General features: G+C 46.4%; 1 protein-coding gene across 1 annotated transcript in view; it reads right to left on the reverse strand.

Moving 5' to 3' along the window:
• The window catches only part of LOC147101668 (uncharacterized), a 34,108-nt gene that overhangs the window by 8,136 nt on the left and 6,353 nt on the right, over positions 1 to 19,619 (reverse strand). Inside the window, exon 4 of the mRNA XM_085965439.1 lies at positions 4,122 to 4,837. Coding sequence (XP_085821565.1) covers positions 4,122 to 4,837 — 716 coding nt within the window. The remainder of the gene's footprint in view (positions 1 to 4,121; positions 4,838 to 19,619) is intronic.

Raw genomic sequence — 19,619 nt, forward strand, 5'->3', positions numbered from 1 at the left:
CCTCTCCTCTCCCCTTCCCCCCCTCTCCTCCTCCCCCCCTCTCCTCTCCCCTTCCCCCCCTCTCCTCTCCCCTCCCCCCTCCTATCTCCCCCCAAACTTGCTTAAAAACCTGTAAAATCTCCAACTTTTTCCAGTTCTGACGCAGGGTCATCGACCTGAAACGTTAACTCTGTTTCTCTCTCTACAGATGCTGCCTGACCTGCTGAGTTTCTCCAGCATTTTCTATTTTTATTTCAGATTTCCAGCATCTGCAGTATTTTCTTTTTGTGCCAGACATTAAGATGTTTGCCATCAGATATCTTTTTTTAAAAATAATCTTTTGATCTACTGACATGCTATTTTTGTTACTGTGTACTAACAAATGTTTTCTGCACTATTTTCCTTTGGGTAGCTGACACGGTTTTAGTAAGTTAGGATGGGCTCCTGAGTCCCAGGAACATGTCAATAATTGCAAGGGGTCTCCCACACTGCTTTAGAGGAGAAAAAGATGTCCTAGTAATGCAGGCGATGTAAATAACAGCAGCTTGCATTTATAAACCGCCTTTAACGTAGAAAGAGATCCCAAGGTCTGAGCAGCGAAGACTTAGCGGCGGAAAACTTGTGACTAACTACAGGGAAGAGTAACTTCTGTAATGTAAGGAATGACTTCATCACCAGAGATAATTAACTTTTAATGAGGAAGCCGTGAATAATACATCGGAAGTCAAGGTCAAAGAGAGAGGCTCTTTTATGAAGGTCCGTGCATGGGAGCCCATATTGGGAACTGTCCGCAATGATGCGCCCTTTAAAAATGGGCAGAAGGTTGTTGGGAACGTGTGCGCAAGTTCCCGAGTTGTGCTGCCAATGAATGAGGTTCCAATTTGTAGAATTGGCTTGTAATAAGAAACTAATGTAAGCTGTGGTCTCTGTTGTAGGAATTGGTTACTTGTTGCAGCCCACACCTAGATAGGAATGCAGGGGAAAAGAAAGGCCGATTCACCTCATTTAGCTTGCTTCGTCATTCAGGCCCTTTCTCAATCGTCCTGATTGCGCAGAGACATCAATGTACTCTGCGCTAGTAATCCCCTCTTGTGGTATCGGGGGGTGGAGGGAGGGACAAAGACTGGTATTAAATGGATTCCTCAGTAGCCAACAAGAGTATTTATTTCGATATCTGTTGACTCCTGGAGAAAATGCCAGTTTAAAATTAGGGAAATGTTTGTTCAAGGTGACCAGATGGATCTGCTCAGTCCAGGCATTTGGATAAGTCTCACCCAAGTTTAATTAGTAAAGGGAAAGTAGGTTACATTTTCAGTCAGAAGTTCCATTCGTGACACCCACTTGCCCACCCTCCGTTCATGGTGATTCTATTGGTTTAACTTTTACACTTACCAGTATCTCAAGCCTGTTTTTTTAAAAAAACACACTTCAATAGTTGCTAACTTTTTTTTACATGCAAAGATAAGACCCCACTGCTTTTATCCAAATTCCTTATTCCTCCAGGCTCAAAAGGAAGGATCACCTGCAACTGCGATTACAGAGTCTTCCTTCTCCCAGGCTTCTGAAGCAAGCCATCAGAAGATACAGGAGTAGGGTTGCCAACGATGGTTGGATGTATTCCTGGAGGGTTTGATAATGTGATATTTGATCACATGCCATTTGACCACAGAACATCCGTGACATTTGATCACTGGAGCACCCTTGTTGTTGAAGGCAAAGGTGTAATTAAATTCCTTTGAATTCAAAGCAGGTGTGATCTGCACAAATATGCAAACAAACTGAGCCAAACAGACCAGGAAGGTCGAAAGTTTGATCTCTGCTGAGTAACCTCAGCGCATGAGAGTGACCTGAGGGATGACTCTGCCTCTGATTGCCCATTCCTCCTTTTGGGAAAGTGCCTGGCCTCTGCTCAGTGCTTCCGCACAGTGAAGTAGATACGACAGGGAACTCAGCATTGTGCGCAATAGGAGCCAAGACACCCATATCCAACTTTATGGTAAAGCTAGAGGACATGGCAGGACCATCTACAAGGCACAAGTCAGGAGTGTGATGAAATACTCGCCACTTGCCTGGATGAGTGCAGTTCCAACAACACTCAAGAAGCTCGACAGCATCCAGGACAAAGCAGCCGCTTGATTGGCACTCCATCCACCACATTAAACATTCACTCCCTCCACCACCGGCGTACCATGGCTGCAGTGTGTACCACCTACAAGATGCACCGCAGCAACTTCCAAACCCGTGACCTCTACCACCTAGAAGGAGGAGAGATTGGGTCGATTGGGCTTCTACTCACTGGAGTTTAGAAGAATGAGAGGGGATCTCATTGAAACTTATAAAATTCTAACAGGACTAGACAGACTAGATGCAGGAAGGATGTTCCTGATGGCGGGGGAGTCCAGAACCAGGGGTCACAGTCTAAAGATAAGGGGTAAGCCATTTAGAACAGGGATGAGGAGGAATTTCTTCACCCAGGTAGTGGTGAACCTGTGGAATTCTCTACCACAGAAGGCAGTTGAGGCCAATTCATTAAATATATTCAAGAAGGAGTTAGATATATTTCTTAAGGCTAAAGGGATCAAGGGATATGGGGAGAAGGCAGGGACAGGATACTGAGCTTGGATGATCAGTCATGATCTCATTGAATGGCGGAACAGGCTCGAGGGGCTGAATGGCCTACTCCTGCTCCTATCTTCTATGTTTCTATATTTATGCATGGGAACACCACCACCTCCAAGTTCCCCTCCAAGTCACACACCATCCTGACTTGGAAATATATCGCTGTTCCTTCATCGTCGCTGGGTCAAAATCCTGGAACTCTCTAACAGCACTGTGGGAGCACCTTCACCACACGGACTGCAGCGGTTCAAGAAGGCCGCTCACCACCACCTTCTCAAGGGCAATTAGGGATGGGCAATAAATGCTGGCCTTGCCAGTGACGCCCACATCCCAGGAACGAATTAAAAAAGAAAGGTAGAGGGAGGGATGTGAAGGGCAAGTGTAGGAAAGACACCAGGAAATATTTCTTTGTACAGAGAGGGTGATCAGCAGTAGGAAGAAAGGTTTCCAGGAAGGGAGGTTTAGGCCAGGACATTGGCCCTATTTAAGAAACAACTAGATTCTGCAACGGGTAGATGATGGGTTGGTATTCTGGGAGTTTAAGATCAGATGGGGTGAAGGGCCTTCACTGAGACAGTCTGGTGTCAATGCTGCAATGAGCTACACCACCGGAGCCCCCTTTGTTGATGATGTATTCACACTGCAGTCTACGGGCCTGGTAATGGTGTCTCATTTCAATATGCAGCCTGTGCTCAATGCAGGCGGCTGCCCTGACCACTTAATTAAAAAAATAAGGCCTCGCCATATTTAGCAGTGGCCAGGGGCGCACACACACAAATCCTGTGCAGACCTTCCTACCGCTGAGCGAGTTATTGCGCCTGGAAAAACGGTGCAATGATTTTGAATTTTGGGCCTATTCTGGGTTTAAAAAAAAAATCTAACTGGATTGCTCTTCGAAAGAGCCGGCGCAGACTCGATGGGCCATAGAAACATAGAAGATAGGAGCAGGAGTAGGCCATTCGGCCCCTCGAGCCTGCTCCACCATTCAATGAGATCATGGCTGATCATCCAAATTCAGTACCCGGTCCCTGCCTTCTCCCCATATCCCTTGATCCCTTTAGCCTTAAGAAATATATCTAACTCCTTCTTGAATATATTTAATGAATTGGCCTCCACTGCCTTCTGTGGTAGAGAATTCCACAGGTTCACCACTCCCTGGGTGAAGAAATTCCTCTTCATCTCTGTCCTAAATGGCTTACCCCTTATCCTTAGACTGTAACTCCTGGTTCTGGACTCCCCCGCCATCGGGAACATCCTTCCTGCATCTAGTCTGTCTAGTGCTGTTAGAATTTTATAAGTTTCAATGAGATCCCCTCTCATTCTTCTAAACTCCAGCGAGTATAAGCCCAATCGACCCAATCTCTCCTCATACGTCATTCCTGCCTTCCCAGGCATCAGAATGGCCTCATTCTGTGCTGTGCTATTCTCTGATTCTATACTCTCACGCACTGCAACATGTGCCAGAGCACCTCGCTGTGCTCTGCAGTAAAAGACAAACGCTTTAATGGGAGGAATAACATTACATGTTTTCTCAGCCTGCCTGCTGCTTGCTGACCCCGCGGACCGACAATTAAATTGATCTCTCCTTCCTCCTCCTTTTCTGACGCCGGTTTTCCCAGGAGCTGCTCGGTGTCTGCGCTCTCGTCTTTATGCTGACCCAGTACTGGCTGGGTGCTTGCATGGCTATCCCCGGGTCCCTTGCTGCATTGTGCAGACAGCTGAGGCTCCCTGTCCGGGTCAGCAGTGCGAGCCAAATCACCAAGTGGCTGGATATTGGACTTGTGGCCGGTTGAGATCTGGTCATCTTCACTTTCCTTGGCTTTGATTACGCTGGCTGGATTTACAAACATTTCCAACAGCCCCTGTAGAGGGTGACGCTCGTCGTTTTTTTCCGAGCCTTTAGCTTTCTGTTTTGGGACATTTTCCCCACCGATGTCCTCATTCCCCGTTACCTCAGACCTGTTGCCTGAAAAGCGACAAGGTTCACGGCCTTCTTTCAACCAGTCGGTGGAAGGCAAGTCCACGACATCCCGCGGGGCCCGTGAGTTCGTCTCCGATAGACTCCCACCTTTTTGTGTCCGGTTGCGGAGCTCGGTGTTAGTTTGCTGGGCAGAGCCGCTGCTCACTCCTTCCCCCCTGTCCTTCCTTTCAGCCAGTGAAGCGGCATCAGTGTAAACAGGATCTTTGGTTTTCATCAGCTCATTGGGTGAAAGTTGTCCAATCTCATCTGCTGCCTCGTCTGAAAAAGTTATGATACAAAAGAAGTGTTTCTGGTATAACAATAGAAAATGCTGGAAAAACTCAGCAGGCCAGGCAACATCCGTGGAGAGAGAAACAGAGTCAACGTTTCGGGTCGAAACCCTTCGTCAAGTGTTTCTGGTATTATTGGTCCGGTTAAAGATGCACTGTCTGACCATATTACCAATTCTTCGTGCGGCAAGTGCACAATCTATTCCAACTCACAGAAGAATGTGGTCACCTCAACTTACATAGCAGATTTTCTGAGGTGCTAAAGGCCATTTCCTTTTTAAGTTCCTCCCCCCGCCCACACCCACACAACATCGTGCCCCCGCCCCGTCCCGTCCCCTGCCCCTGGTTAAAGACAATGATTCAGGCTGTGGGAAGGTTCCACTGATGCCAGCAGTCTTTCAGCACCTCACCCAACAGGCCATTCTTATACTGTGAGCCGGAAAGAATTGGCCAGCTATTCAGTCATGAAGCCAGTCACGCCTAAGCCTGACCTTACCCGATCCCCACATGTGCACACTGTCCAACAGAAGTCACTGTGCCGATCACAAGTGGGGACCCTGACTGGGTTTTTTTCTCTCCTCCTGTCTCCAGTACCACTAAGGCTAATTATAGAATCCCATCAGCACTCCAGCCAACTCAGTAGAGGGATGGCCCATGGCACCTTTCTGGTCTATGGACGGACGATGTTATATTTTGTTTACTCCAAACCTTTCACCTCTCATACCTTGGATCATTCTTAGTCTCAACTCACTGTTACATTGAGAGTATTTTGATTAGCCTTAATATCTAAGTAACCATTTGGTAATACATGGACAGAATAACCTTTCTGTTAATTGCTTTTAGTAATTGGAAATATATTCTATCTCCATAGGATCTCTCTTTTGTCATTGGCGAAGAATAGAGTGTCAGATTAGACCATTGTTTTTAAGTTTATATTAAGCAAATGTATTTTGCACGTGATATACAATAGTGATTGACATGAATCAGTCATTCATGAAAGAAAGACTTATGAAATAATACTGAGCGGCCTATGGGTGGCGCTGTCCAGGGAGAGTATAAATACTCCGGCACGGGCCCAGCTTGCGCAGGACATTCTTAACAGGAACTAGTGAAGGACACAACTAGACCTCCATGTTGTAAAACAGTTGATTAAAGCCTTGTTTAAAGCTTAGACCAAGTGCCTAGTAGTTTTCTTATGTCAGTGATATAATACAGAGACTGTATATACAGGTAGACTATCCTTTATCCGAAAACCTCGGGACCAGCCGTGTTTCGGTTTTCGGAAAATTTTGGATATCAGAAGGTATTTTATAAGACTGGGAAATTTGTCGGGGGTGGGTCGGCGGGGTGGGGCGGGGGGTCGGGGTCCGCGGGGGGGTCGGCGGGGGTTGGGGTCGTGCGCACGACTTACGCTGACCCTCTGCTCAGCGTAAGTCGTGCGCCACTCTGGTCATGTCGTGCGCACGACTTACGCTGAACGAAAAAACCTTCGGTTTTTAGAGGGTTTCGGTTTTCGGAAGTTCGGATAAAAGGTAGTCTACCTGTAGTTACAATAGAAATTATTCTGCACAACTCCTCGTTGTAAAGACAATAAGAGGTTGCAATCTAATGAGAAATTATTCTTTTGTAGAATACCTTTATATGCAGTGTTTATTTGCTACTATTTCTAACCACAGCAGGGGCCTGTACTAATCTCAAATATCTGTTCGAGGCTTCAAGCTGATTTTCTGTCTCAGGTGTTTCTCTGAGATTTTTTAAACTGACTCCACTTTTCATTGGGAGTAACACAGGGAGCTTGCTAAGGATGTCCCAGGGTTTATTACCCTTCCCACATCCTTCTCATATCGGGGGATATTGTGGAATTTGTACAACAACAATCACTTGTATTTATATAATGCAGGAGTGTTATAAAACAAAATTTGACACCGAGCCACATAAGGAGAAATTAGGGCAGGTGACCAAAAGCTTGGTCAAAGAGGTAGGTTTTAATGAGCGTCATAAAGGAGGAAAGAGAGGTAGCGAGGCGGACAGGTTTAGGGAGGGAATTCCAGAGCTTAGGGCCTTGGCAGCTGAAGGCACAGCCGTCAATGGTTGGACGATTAAAATCAGGGATGCTCAAGAGGCCAGAATTAGAGGAGCGCAGATATCTCGGGGGGGGGCGGGCGGCTGGAGGAGATTACAGAGATAGGGAGGGGCGAGGCCATGGTGGGATTGTACCAGTCAATTCTGACGATGTGCAGATTTCAGTGTCACTGGCTTAGCTGCTGACCCCTGCAACAGAATCCTCTCGCCAATTGAATGTTGCAAGACCTGGTCTCAGTGTCGGGTTCAAACAACACAGCTCCTTAAATATCCCAGAAAAGAGTTACTGGCACTTGCTGGAATTGGAAAAACTGACCACTCAAAGTGTCAGTCATACAAACTGATCCAATCACACAGCATTGTTTAACTTCCTCACTTGAACCTGTAACCAGTGTAATTTGGAACGGGATGCGGTAGCACAGTGGGTATGTTACGCAACTAATAATCTCAGAAACATAGAAACATAGAAGATAGGAGCAGGAGTAGGCCATTCGGCCCCTCGAGCCTGCTCCACCATTCAGTGAGATCATGGCTGATCATCCAAACTCAGTACCCTGTCCCTGCTTTCTCCCATATCCCTTGATCCCTTTAGCCGTAAGAAATATATCTAACTCCTTGAATATATTTAATGAATTGGCCTCAACTGCCTTCTGTGGTAGAGAATTCCACAGGTTCACCACTCTCTGGGTGAAGAAATTCCTCCTCATCTCAGTCCTAAATGACTTACCCCTTATCCTTAGACTGTGACCCCTGGTTCTGGAATCCCCCGCCATCGGGAACATCCTTCCTGCATCTAGTCTGCCTAGTCCTGTTAGAATTTTATAAGTTTCAATGAGATCCCCTCTCATTCTTCTAAACTCTAGCGAATATAAGCCTAATCGACTCAATCTCTCCTCATACGTCATTCCTGCCATCTCCGAGACATGAGTTCAAATCCCACCACAGCAGCTGGGGAATTTAAATTCAATTAATTAATTAAATAAATCTGGAATAAAAAGCTAGTATCAGTAATGGTGACCATGGAGCTACCGAATTGTCATTAAATGTCCTTAGGGAAGGATATTTGCTGTCCTTGCCTGGTTTGGTCTATATGTGACTCCAGAACCACAGCAATGTGGTTGGCCCCTAAAATGGTGGCTCACCACCACCTTCTCAAGGGCAATTAGGAATAGGAATGGGCAATAAATGCTGGCTTTGCCAACGACCCCCAGCATGAATGAATAAAACAAAAATTTGGGCCATGATTCTGGCTAGCTGATATTTTAAACTCGCTAATATTGACTTTGGGCGATAGTGTAAAACTTGTCTTTCTTGGTGACTGGAGGCCACAGAGCCGGGAGGGGCCATCGATGTGAGGTTGTTGAGTTGCTAAAGTGTATCCTGTAGACAGTACATACTGCAGGCGCAGTGCGCTGGTGACGGAGAGGGTGGATATCGAGTTCAGTGGTGTTACGTTTCGTGATGCGTATAAATTATTCAGGGATTGAATCATTAGTATATATATTTCATTTCTTTTATGAGATTCCATGTGTTAACTAATACAGTACCTCTGCGAAATAGAGTTACATAGAATGTACAGCACAGAAACAGGCCATTCTGCCCAACTGGTCTGTGTCAGTGTTGATGCTCCACACGAGCCTCCTCCCACCCCTCTTCAGCTCAACCTATCAGCATATTCTTCTATTCCTTTCTCCCTCATGTGTTTATCTAGCTTCCCCTTAAATGCATCTATACTATTCGCCTCAACTACTCCCTGTGGTCACAAGTCCCACATTCTCACCACTCTCTGGGTAAAGAAGTTTCTTCTGAATTCCCGATTGGATTTATTAGTGACTATCTTATATTTATAACCCCTGGTTCTGGACACCCCCCACAAGTGGAAACATCTTCTCTACGTCTACCCTATCAAACTCTTTTATAATTTTAAAGACCTCCATCAGGTCACCCCCTCAGCCCTCCCTTTTCGAGAGAAAAGAGCCCCAGCCTGTTCAGCCTTTCCTAATAGTTCTAACCTCTCGGTTCTGATAGCATCCTTGTAAATAGCATCTGCTCAGCTCTGAGTCAAAGAGGAAATCCTGTTTTTAATCTCCAGTTTTCTCCCTTCCTCTCCGGCTTTTGCCAGAATTACCGGAAAACCAGAACAGATTTGAAAATTGTGGGTGGGGGGGAGGTGCCGGCCTAACGGGCTCCTATCCAATTATCCTGTCCACTCCATTATTGTTGGGAAACTAATGATAACACAGAGAAAACACCTGCCTGTTAAATCAACACTGTTTTAAAAATACCTGCCTGGATAGATTGACAGACGTGTGTGTGTGTGCGTCACATTGTATTTTAATATCTTTTGTCCATAGCTATTGGTAACTCCAATTAAAATTCTTGAAGGAATAGATAACGTAAACCCCAATTATGCTTCTGTAATTGACACAAACTCTCAAACCAGGGGAGACGAGCTCAAGCGGAGAAGAGGGAAGCTGCACAGACAGTTTAGTTTTAGCTGCTTTACGCAAAGTGTGATAAACAACAACAACTTGCATTTATATAGCGCCTTTAATGCAGTAAAACGTCCTAAGGTGCTTCATAATTTGACATGAGCCACATAAGGGGATATTAGGACAGGTCAAAGAGGTCGGTTTTAAGGAGTGTCTTAAAGGTGGAGAGGCGGAGAGGTTTAGGGAGGTTCAGGCAGCTGAAGGCACGGCCGCCAATGGTGGAGCGATTAAAATTGGGGATGCGTAAGAGGCCAGAATTGGACGAGTGCAGAGATCGCAGAGGGTTGTAGGGCTGGAGGAGGTACAGGGATAGGGAGGGGCGAGGGCCATGGAAGGATTTGAAAACAAGGATGAGAATTTTATAACCGAGGTGTTGCCAGACTGGGAGCCAATGTAAGTCAGCGAGAACAATGTAATATTAACCTTCTTGTTGACCAATCATAGAGCCTCTCCTTGACTTATCTATCTCTCTGATGGCTTCAAATAGGCTCCTTAACTTCTCAAGACAGGCCGAGAAATACTTCTTAAAAAAAAAAATGACAAACCATATTTAAATATGTGTCTCTTAAATTAAACAAAGAGCTGCGAATCAAACAAACAAACTTCACAAGATGGTTGTAATTAAAATTAAACAGATACCTGCCCTAGACAATGATATCTGGTTATGTATCCTAATAAACTGAGCCATATTCTGTGAGTGAGCTTGGGGTGTAATCTCACATGTACCTTGACAGAAATCAACAGGCCAATAAATTGATATATCAGAGACAAAATAAATGCATCAATTTTGTCACAGGGATTTCAAATAGATTGAATTAAACTTTTTGTTACAAATTAAGTCCAAGGGAGCTGGGCCGGTTCCTGACTGGGGCAGAGATCACTTCATATTTCAGAATAAGGTGTCGCCCATTTAAGACGGAGATGAGGAGGAATTTCTTCTCTCAGAGGGTTGTGAATCTTTGGAATTCTCTACCCCAGAGAGCTGTGGAGGCCGAGTCATTGAATATATTCAAGGCGGAGATTGACAGACATTTGAACTACAGGGGAGTCAAGGGGTATGGGGAGCGAGTGGGAAAGTGGTGTTGAGGCCTAGATTGGATCAGCCATGATCTTATTGAATGGCGGAGCAGGCTCGAGGGGCCGATTGGCCTACTCCTGCTCCTGCTTATACGTTCTTATGTAAGTGTCTTTCTAGCTAACATTTGGTCTGTGCGATCTCCTGGTAGGTTTCGCTCGCCTGAGGGGGGTCAGAGAGGAATTTTAGAGTATTTATTTCCCTGATTGGCCCTGGGTTTTTTTTTCTGTTCTTTCACCTCTTCCAGGAGATTACTTGGCTGCAGGATGGGTGGGGGGGGGAGGGTTGGTGTTAAGTCTGTGTGTTATAATGAGAATTACTACACAGACCACAAGAGTAACTTTTAACAGGTCTTTACTAGTCGAAGGTCAGGGCGGAACTGCCCAATAAATCATTACACAGCACTTATATACCGGTGTGGTCACCACCGGTATTACAGTATACAGCAGCCAAGATAAAGTAGTGCAACTCTTAAAATAGTTCTCTTAAAGGTGGAACGGTTACATACACCACAATCCTCCCTTTTTAGCTGAACAGTATATATTCCCCATTAACATAACATAATAACATATATACACAACTTCATGTACAACAGTTCACAGATTCAGTCTCTCTGGAGGCTTCCTGACTCGGTCCGGATAACGCCTCGGTGGTGTAGTAGTTTTCGGTGGTGTAGTAGGTTCTTTTGGCAAGGTCGATTCGGCTTGAATGCCAGTGTCAGGTTCATCTGATTCCAGTATCACCGGATCGGAGGTAGATACTATGGGTGTAGTGTATGTACCCGTCTACCTTTAAGAGAACTACTGTATGTAACCGTTCACCTTTAAGAGAACTACTTTAGGTGTGGCACTACTTGTTTGGCTTCTGTATACTGTAATACCGACGGTGACCACACCGGTGTATAAGTGTTGTGGCATGATTCCTTGGGCAGATTCGCCCTGACCTTCGAATAGTAAAGACCTGTTTGTTTGTTATTCCTGAAGTCTGTGTCGTTATTAACTGTACAACCCACAGACTTTACAGTGGCGACGAGTCCGATCGTACCCTGCGGCAAGACTACCAAAGCAACTAAAGAGCGTCGAAGAGAGGCAACCGCCCTCGTCGTTCTGCTGGAAGAAAACACGAGGCTGCAGCAACAGAAAGGAGGAAGACTTTAGCAACAAAAGTTTCCATCAGCAACAGGCACTGACTACCCTTCTACCACGGTGCAGAGTGAGCTGATCAGCAGGAAACAAGGCGGCCGCGGAGACTGTGAGTAGGGAAAAGTGTAACGAAATCCGGAGGATAAGGGCTGTGCACTCGACCACGGTCGAGGGGGAGCAGAGCTGGTCAGGAAGGCGGGTCCAACGGCGTCGTGAGATAGCCGGACCGCGATCGGCGGGAAAAGCCGGGCAGCGACCGAAGCCACGAAGCGCTGAGACCGGGAGCAGGCGCGGGAAGAGAGAAACTCAGCCGCAGCCGGGGAGGGAAGCACCAGACTGCGTGAGGGCTGGGAGGCGAACGGGAGCCGGGCGTGTGAGAGAGACAGAGCCGACCAAAGGAGGCTGTGCGAGAGCCAGTCCGGCGGCTGAACTGTTCTCCACCAACGGGGTACCCAGCGCCGGTAGAGCCGAACGTGGGGGAGAGAGAGACAGAGCCGAGCAAGGGGAGAGAGACTGCGCGAGAGCCAGTCCAGCGGCTGAACTGTTCTCCGTGAACGGGGTACCCAGCGCCGGTAGAGCCGTGCGAGCGGGAGAGAAAGACAGAGCCGAGTAAGGGGAGCTGTGCGGAAGCCAGCCCAGGGGCTGAACCTGTCCGCTGTGGGGAAAGCGTACCCCTCCCACCAGGGAAGAAACGCGGGAAGCCGCCATTAGGCGGAGAAGACGACAGACGCGGGAGACCGCCATTGAAGGGGCGGGGAGAGAAGGAAAGAGCGGGAAACCGCCATTTTCGCGGGAAAAACCGCCATCTTAGAAATAAATAAATAATAAATAAGAATTTAAAGAAATACTTGTGCTGCTCCCAAGGAAAGGAAGATGCCTAAGCGAGGGAATATTAACGATTTTAATTCTGAGATAGAAGACTGGGCCACGTACGTGGAACGCATCGAGATCTATTGTGAAGCCAACAAAATAGAGGAAGACGACAAAGCGATAACATTGCTAAACTCGATGGGCGCAAAGACATACGGGCTCTTGAAGCATCTACTAGCAGCAGCTAAACCGGCGGATCAGACTTTCGAAGGGATTGTGGCTGTTCTGAAGGACCACTTGAACCCCACACCGTTGATGTTGGCTGAACGATTCAAATTCTATGCAAGAACGCAACGGAAAGACGAAAGCAACGCGGAATATTTGGTCGAACTGCGTAGGCTAGCGAAATGCTGCCAGTTCGGAGGGAATCTGACAGAGGCACTGCGAGACAAGTTCGTATGCGGATTGTCCAAGGAAGGGACACAAAAGCGACTACTTGAAGAGAACGACCTCATACTTGACAGGGCTGTCCTTATAGCCGCATCGCACGAAGCCGCAGCGAAAGGAACGGCGGAAATGCAGCTAAAGGCGGCGGCACTCGGGGTGGACCAAATTACCTCAAGTACAACAAAATGCTATCGTTGTGGGAAGACAACACACGACCAGAATCAATGCTGGTTTAAGAACCAAGAATGTAGGAAATGTGGCAAACTGGGTCACATCGCTAAGGTATGCCGGTCAGGGAAGAAGACCAACAACCAAAGGAAGCCACCACAAGAAAAGTACACAAGGTACACAAGGTGGCTGAGAAGAGTTCAGACAAACAGAATTCAGACTCAGACCCAAACAGCCAGGAGCTGGGTAGTCTGAGAATTCACAATGTGAGTAAGGAAGCTGACCTACAAACTATCTGGGTCATACTAAAAATAGCTGGAGTCCAAGTAAGAATGGAGTTGGACACTGGATCAGCTCTATCAGTCATAAATCGAAGGGACTACCACCGGCTATTCTCTCACATACCCTTAAGAAATACCAAGTTCGTATTGCAGACATACACGGGGCATAAGGTATACCCCATGGGGAAGATAAGAGTCAAGGTGAGAGATAGGGGTAAAGAACACCCAAGAATGAACTTGTACGTATTATCTGAGGGAGGACCACCACTTCTAGGACGAGAGTGGATCAAGAAAATAGACATGGAATGGCACTATCTAAAAGCCATAATGAGTGAGGACTCGGTGCAAGCTATCAGCTCAGATTCTGAAACGGATGACGACAAGACCAACTCAAATATGGAAGACAAGGCTAAAATGAACTTGCCGACTATGGTGGAGAAAACGAAGACATGCATAAAGGCTTATGCTACCGAGAAGAATAAAGCTTCAGAGCAGAACTCCAGTTTGACAGAGAATTCTGAGCCTGTTCAAGTTAAGGACTTATCCACGACGGAAGAACACCGAACTCGGACTCAAACTTATTTCAAAGTACGACAACAATTAGAACAGTTGAGTTACCGTCTCGTACAAGAGATGAAAACAATGGAAAAGTTCTGGGACACCGAATGGGAGAACCTGGAAAGACAGCAGAGGCAGCTAGCTCAAGCAAAGAGCGACCATAGAGCCATCGTGACCAATTACCGATCACATCTCCCTTATGATGTTCAGGAGTTAGAATATTTGCATGATCTAGAGATACAGCATAAAGGCAAACCACGCTACACTGAGGATTTTGTTCTGCAATTGGAGACGGAGCTAGTGCAAGCAAGGTTAAGAGAAGCTGAATCGCAGTGTGCACTTAAAGAGATGCAGAAAAAAATCTTGGACATGGAAAAGAGAAACGCTTCTTTACCTGATGTGAATAATGTGGCCATGTTGCAAGAGGAGCTTATAGGGGCGAAACTGAAAGAAGCTAAGCAAAGGATGTTGGAACTTGAAACACAGAACCAAATCAGCAGTAACCAGCTATGTCGAGCAGAGAAGGAGTGCTATGGTCTACATGAGAAGGTGCAATATCTCTCAGCCCAGAATAAGGGACTACTCACTCAGTTAAATGAAAGTAATCGGAAAATGGCTGAGATAGACTGCAAGAATAAAGAAGATTTGATGGCAGTGAGACTTCGAGAGGCAGATAGCATAGCAGCCTTGGCTGAACTCCAACAGGAAATTGCGAAAGAAGCAAATGAAGAGGAATCTTCAGGAAGCCAGGATGTTATTCCAGTTCTTCTCTACGACTCCTTACAAGCAGAGTGTGAGAAGTTGAAAGAACAGTATGAACAGGCCCAGGCTACAATTCTGGAGGGGGTTAACTCGGCAACCTCCGAAAAGCTAGTTTCAGGAGAAGCATATGAACAACTAAAGGTTGAACATGAGCAAGAAGTCCAAAGGCTGCAGGAAATTCTTGATGAGCTCAAGGCCAAGACAGACTCATCGGTAGAAGTTCCATCCATAGATGAGAAATTAGAGGTGAAAGACATGGCAGAACATGAAAGACAAGATGTCCAAGAACTCATAAAAATATTGAAGGAAACCCAAGACAAATATGAGGCGGCAATGTCCGAGGTTCAACAACTTGAAGAACAGATTCAACTGGGAATCCTTTCAGTGGAAGAAAAGGAAACTGTAAGAAACACAGAGACTGTAAGAATGGTCCCTGAACATGAGCTAGAGAGCATCAGGGCGCAACTTTTCCGAGCGCTGAAAGCCAAAGTACAAGAGGAACAGAAGGTGGAAGCATTGGAGGAAAAGGTGGATGAAATGGAGAAGACTCTGATCCACAGTGTTCCCGTGGAAGAGTTAACGGTCAGCCAACTCCTTCATATGCTGAGGGAAAAGACTCTGCAATGGGAACAATCTGAACACAAGCTTCAATCTTCAACGGGAAGGAGTTCGGAGCTCTCAAAAGTTTGGGAAATAGCTGAGGTTGCAAAACAGACTTTACTGGGATGCCAAAAGTACGCTGAATCGCGTCTATGTGAACAACAGAATGTTGAAACAGCTGCTCCAGTAGAAGGATTGAATAGCCCGATCAATCAATCCCCGAGGGAAGGGGAAGTGTTGAAATCACAAATGAGGTCATTAGTGAAGGATTTGCAGGAAACCCAGGAAGAGCGGGATGAAGATGAATGCATGAAGAAGTCTTTTCAAGAAAGATGTCTAGGGAAGGAACCACAGTCAGCTAACGTCCAGATGGGTAAGGAGGAAGTAGAAGGCCCTCTCGCTGGCCTAACTCAGGACGAACCCGAATATTACCATGACCTGTTGAGTGACACTGAATATTACGAGGATGTGGTCTGCCCAGTTTGTGATGAAAACTCCCAAAGTGCCGAAATCAGGATGAAGCACTTAAAGTCGAAGGAACATAGAGAGTTGGTGGCGCTACAGCTGGCAGCTGATAAGGGAGCCCCGAGAGTCTCCAAAAAGCAGAAAAGAAAAAGAAGAAGCAGAAGATGATAACTATCGCAAATATTATCACTTCTACCAGATCATGCGTGGACCCTACGAAAGGAGTTAAATCAGTTGGGAAGTAGGAAAATATCAAGGCAACCCAGTTGTTGTAAAAGTCAGCACTGCTGGTTCAGCAGGACGAAAGTTCAAGCTGTTACATCAAGAAAAGGATATGGAGGAGTCACGCTAGCAATGTGAACCATCTACACCAAAGAGATGTTGTTCGGATCGAGTCAAGATCAGAGACTGAATCTGTGAACTGTTCCCGCAGAGACTGAACCTGTGAACTGCTTCCCACCAAGACTATGTCTGTAAATTGTTTTATATGAAGTTGAAGATATGTTATGTTTAATGGGGACTCTGTATGTAATAAGCTAAAAAGGGAGGATTGTAGTGTATGTACCCATCTACCTTTAAGAGAACTATTGTATGTAACCGTTCACCTTTAAGAGAACTACTTTAGGTGTGGCACTACTTGTTTGGCTTCTGTATACTGTAATACCGACGGTGACCACACCGGTATATAAGTGTTGTGGCATGATTCCTTGGGCAGATTCGCCCTGACCTTCGAATAGTAAAGACCTGTTTGTTTGTTATTCCTGAAGTCTGTGTCGTTATTAACTGTACAACCCACAGACTTTACAATGGGTATCTCTGCTTCATCATTAGGCGTATAGAGTTGTGGACTAGGTTGTCCCTTTTCGGATGACTCTATGATCTGGTCAACATGGCGCCTTATTATGCTTTCACCAATGTCCACGGTATACATCAGCGGTCCTAGTCGTGTGCAAATAGTTCCAGGCTGCCATTTCTCGGTACGGTAGTCCCGGGCCAAAACTTGTTGACCTATCTGGAAGGTTCTAGTTGGCCTTTCATTCATGCCTTGAAATTGCCGGTTCTCTACGTCCCTTCTGATGTTTGGCTTGATCAAATCCAGCCGGCATCTTAGTCTTCTATTGAAAAACATCATGGCGGGAGTTTGGTTTGTGACCGCATGTGTTGCATTCCTGTACGCCAACAAGAAGTTATCCACCTTATGTTGTAGATTTATGTCTTCATTACCCATGGCATTGATGGCCTTCTTGAAGGTCTGGACAAACCTTTCAGCTAATCCATTGGTGGCGGGATGGTATGGGGCGGACCTGTAGTGCTTAACCCCATTGTTTTTTAAGAACTTCCTGAATTCTTCGGACACGAATTGCGGTCCATTATCAGAACAGATCTGTTCCGGCAGCCCATTCCTGGCAAATATGGTCCTTAATACTGTGATGGTTTTTTCCGTGGTGGTGGAGGACATCTTTATTACCTCCGGCCACTTGGAGTGTGCATCCACCGCGATTAAGAACATTGAGTCCATAAATGGACCAGCAAAGTCGATATGTACCCTTTGCCATGGAGATGAGGGCCACTCCCATGGATGTAGAGGGGCTTGTGGTGGGGCGTTTTGGACCTTCTGGCATCCTAGACAGCTCTTGGTCATTTCTTCGATGTCTCCATCGATACCTGGCCACCACACAAACGCTCTGGCTAGGTTCTTCATTTTCACTCCACCCAGATGCCCCTCGTGAAGCTCCTTTAGCACTTTACTCTGGAGTTTGGGTGGAATCACCACTCTGGATCCACACATCAAGGTTCCTCGGCACACTGACAGCTGTTCTCTTCTTTGCGAGAATGCTGGCAACAGTGGTTCGCCATGTGCTGGCCATCCCTTCACCGTTAAATCGTAGACTCGTGAGAGAGTCGGGTCATTTCTCGTTTCTTTTTCAATGGTAGAATTTGTTACTGGTAGACATTCCACTATGGTTGAGTGGAACATCTCCACTGGGTCCACTGTAGGCGCCTCTTCTACCGTTGGCAACGGTAGGCGCGATAAACCGTCAGCATTCCCATGCTGTTTTGATCCTTTGTATTCTATGTCATATTGGTGTGCCCCTAGGAAAAGGGACCACCTTTGTAGCCTTTGCGCTGTCATAATGGAAACGCCCTTTTTAGGGTTGAATATGGATACCAACGGCTGGTGGTCTGTCAGCAGTGTAAACTTCTGGCCCTGCAGGTAATGATTAAACTTCTTTACTCCCCACACCAGGCTGAGAGCCTCCCTATCTATCTGAGCATAGTTGTGCTCAGCGGAGGTCAATGATCTGGATGCAAATGCGACTGGCCTTTCCGAGCCATTTGGCCACTTGTGTGAGAGTACTGCTCCAATACCATAAGGAGAAGCATCACAAGCTAAACGAATAGGTAGAGTTGGTTGAAGTGAGCCAACACTTCCTCTGAGGTGATCAATGCCTTGCTTTTGCGAAAGGCCTTCTTACAGTCCTCGCTCCACTTCCATGGTACTTCTTTCTGCAAAAGAGCATTCAGCGGATGCAGCACCGTGGATAGATTTGGCAGAAACTTATGGTAATAGTTAATCAACCCTAGGAACGACCTCAACTGGGATACATTTTCCGGAGCGGGAGCCTTCACAACAGCTTCGATCTTGTCAGGTGACTTGTGCAGCCCCTCCTGGTCAATGACATGACCACAGTACGAGATCCGTTTCTGAAAGAACTCACATTTCTGGCGATTAACTCGAAGGCCATATTCCTTCAACCTGGTGAGCACCAGTTTCAAATTTGCAAGGTGTTCCTCATCGTCATCTCCTGTTATCAGGATATCGTCCAAGTAACATTGAGTGCTTGGAATTCCCTGTAATACCTGCTCCATGGCCCTCTGCCAAATTGCTGGAGCCGAAGCCACTCCAAAAACCAGTCTATTATATCGATACAAGCCTCTGTGCGTGTTGATTGTGAGATACTGGCGCGACTCTTCCTCAACTTCCATCTGTAAGTACGCTTGCGCCAGGTCTATCTTGGTGAAGCGTTTCCCGCCAGACAATGAAGCAAAGATATCCTCAATCCGCGGAAGCGGATATTGCACCGTGTGAAGCACCGGATTAACTGTGATCTTGAAGTCTCCACAGATGCGGACCTTCCCCGGTTCCCCTGGCTTGTTACTCGATGAACGCTTCATGACGGGAACAATGGGCGTGGCCCACTCACTCCAGTCCACCTTAGACAGTACTCCTGAACGTTCTAGCCCTTCCAGCTCAGCTTCCACAGCAGGTCGTATCGCATAAGGTACCGGTCTGGCTTTGAAAAATTTTGGGTTTGCATGTTCTGCAATCTTGATTTTTGCCTTGATTCCTCTCAGTGTTCCCAGTCCCTGTTGGAACACCTCTTTAGCCTCATCCAATATTCTGGACAATCGTTCAGGTTTGACATCTTTTTTTCCGGAATCTACCGTTATTGCGTTTAGGGAGTGCCAGTCCATATTTATTTTCCTGATCCACTCCCGTCCCAGAAGTGGTGGACCTCCCTCAGGTAGTACATATAAGTCCATTCCTTGGTGTTCTTTGCCCTTGTGTACCACCTTGACTTTTATCTTTCCGATGGGGTATACTCTTTGCCCCGTGTATGTCTGCAATACTATCTTCGTATCCCGTAGGGGAATATGTTTGAATAACCTTTTGTAATCTTGCTTATTCATGACCGTCAACGCCGATCCGGTGTCCAATTCCATCTTCATTTGGACTCCTGCTATCTGCAGTGTGACCCAGATAGTTTGTCGGTCAGCTTCCTTACTCACATTGTGAATTCTCAGACTACCCAGTTCCTTGCTGTTGGAGTCTGAATCCGAATTCTGTTCATCCGAACTCTTCTCAGCCACCTTATGTACCTTTCTG

The sequence above is a fragment of the Somniosus microcephalus genome, chromosome 23, assembly GCF_052327205.1.
Source record: "Somniosus microcephalus isolate GS21.2 chromosome 23, FLI_Smic_1.0, whole genome shotgun sequence".
Lineage (NCBI taxonomy): Eukaryota > Metazoa > Chordata > Chondrichthyes > Squaliformes > Somniosidae > Somniosus > Somniosus microcephalus.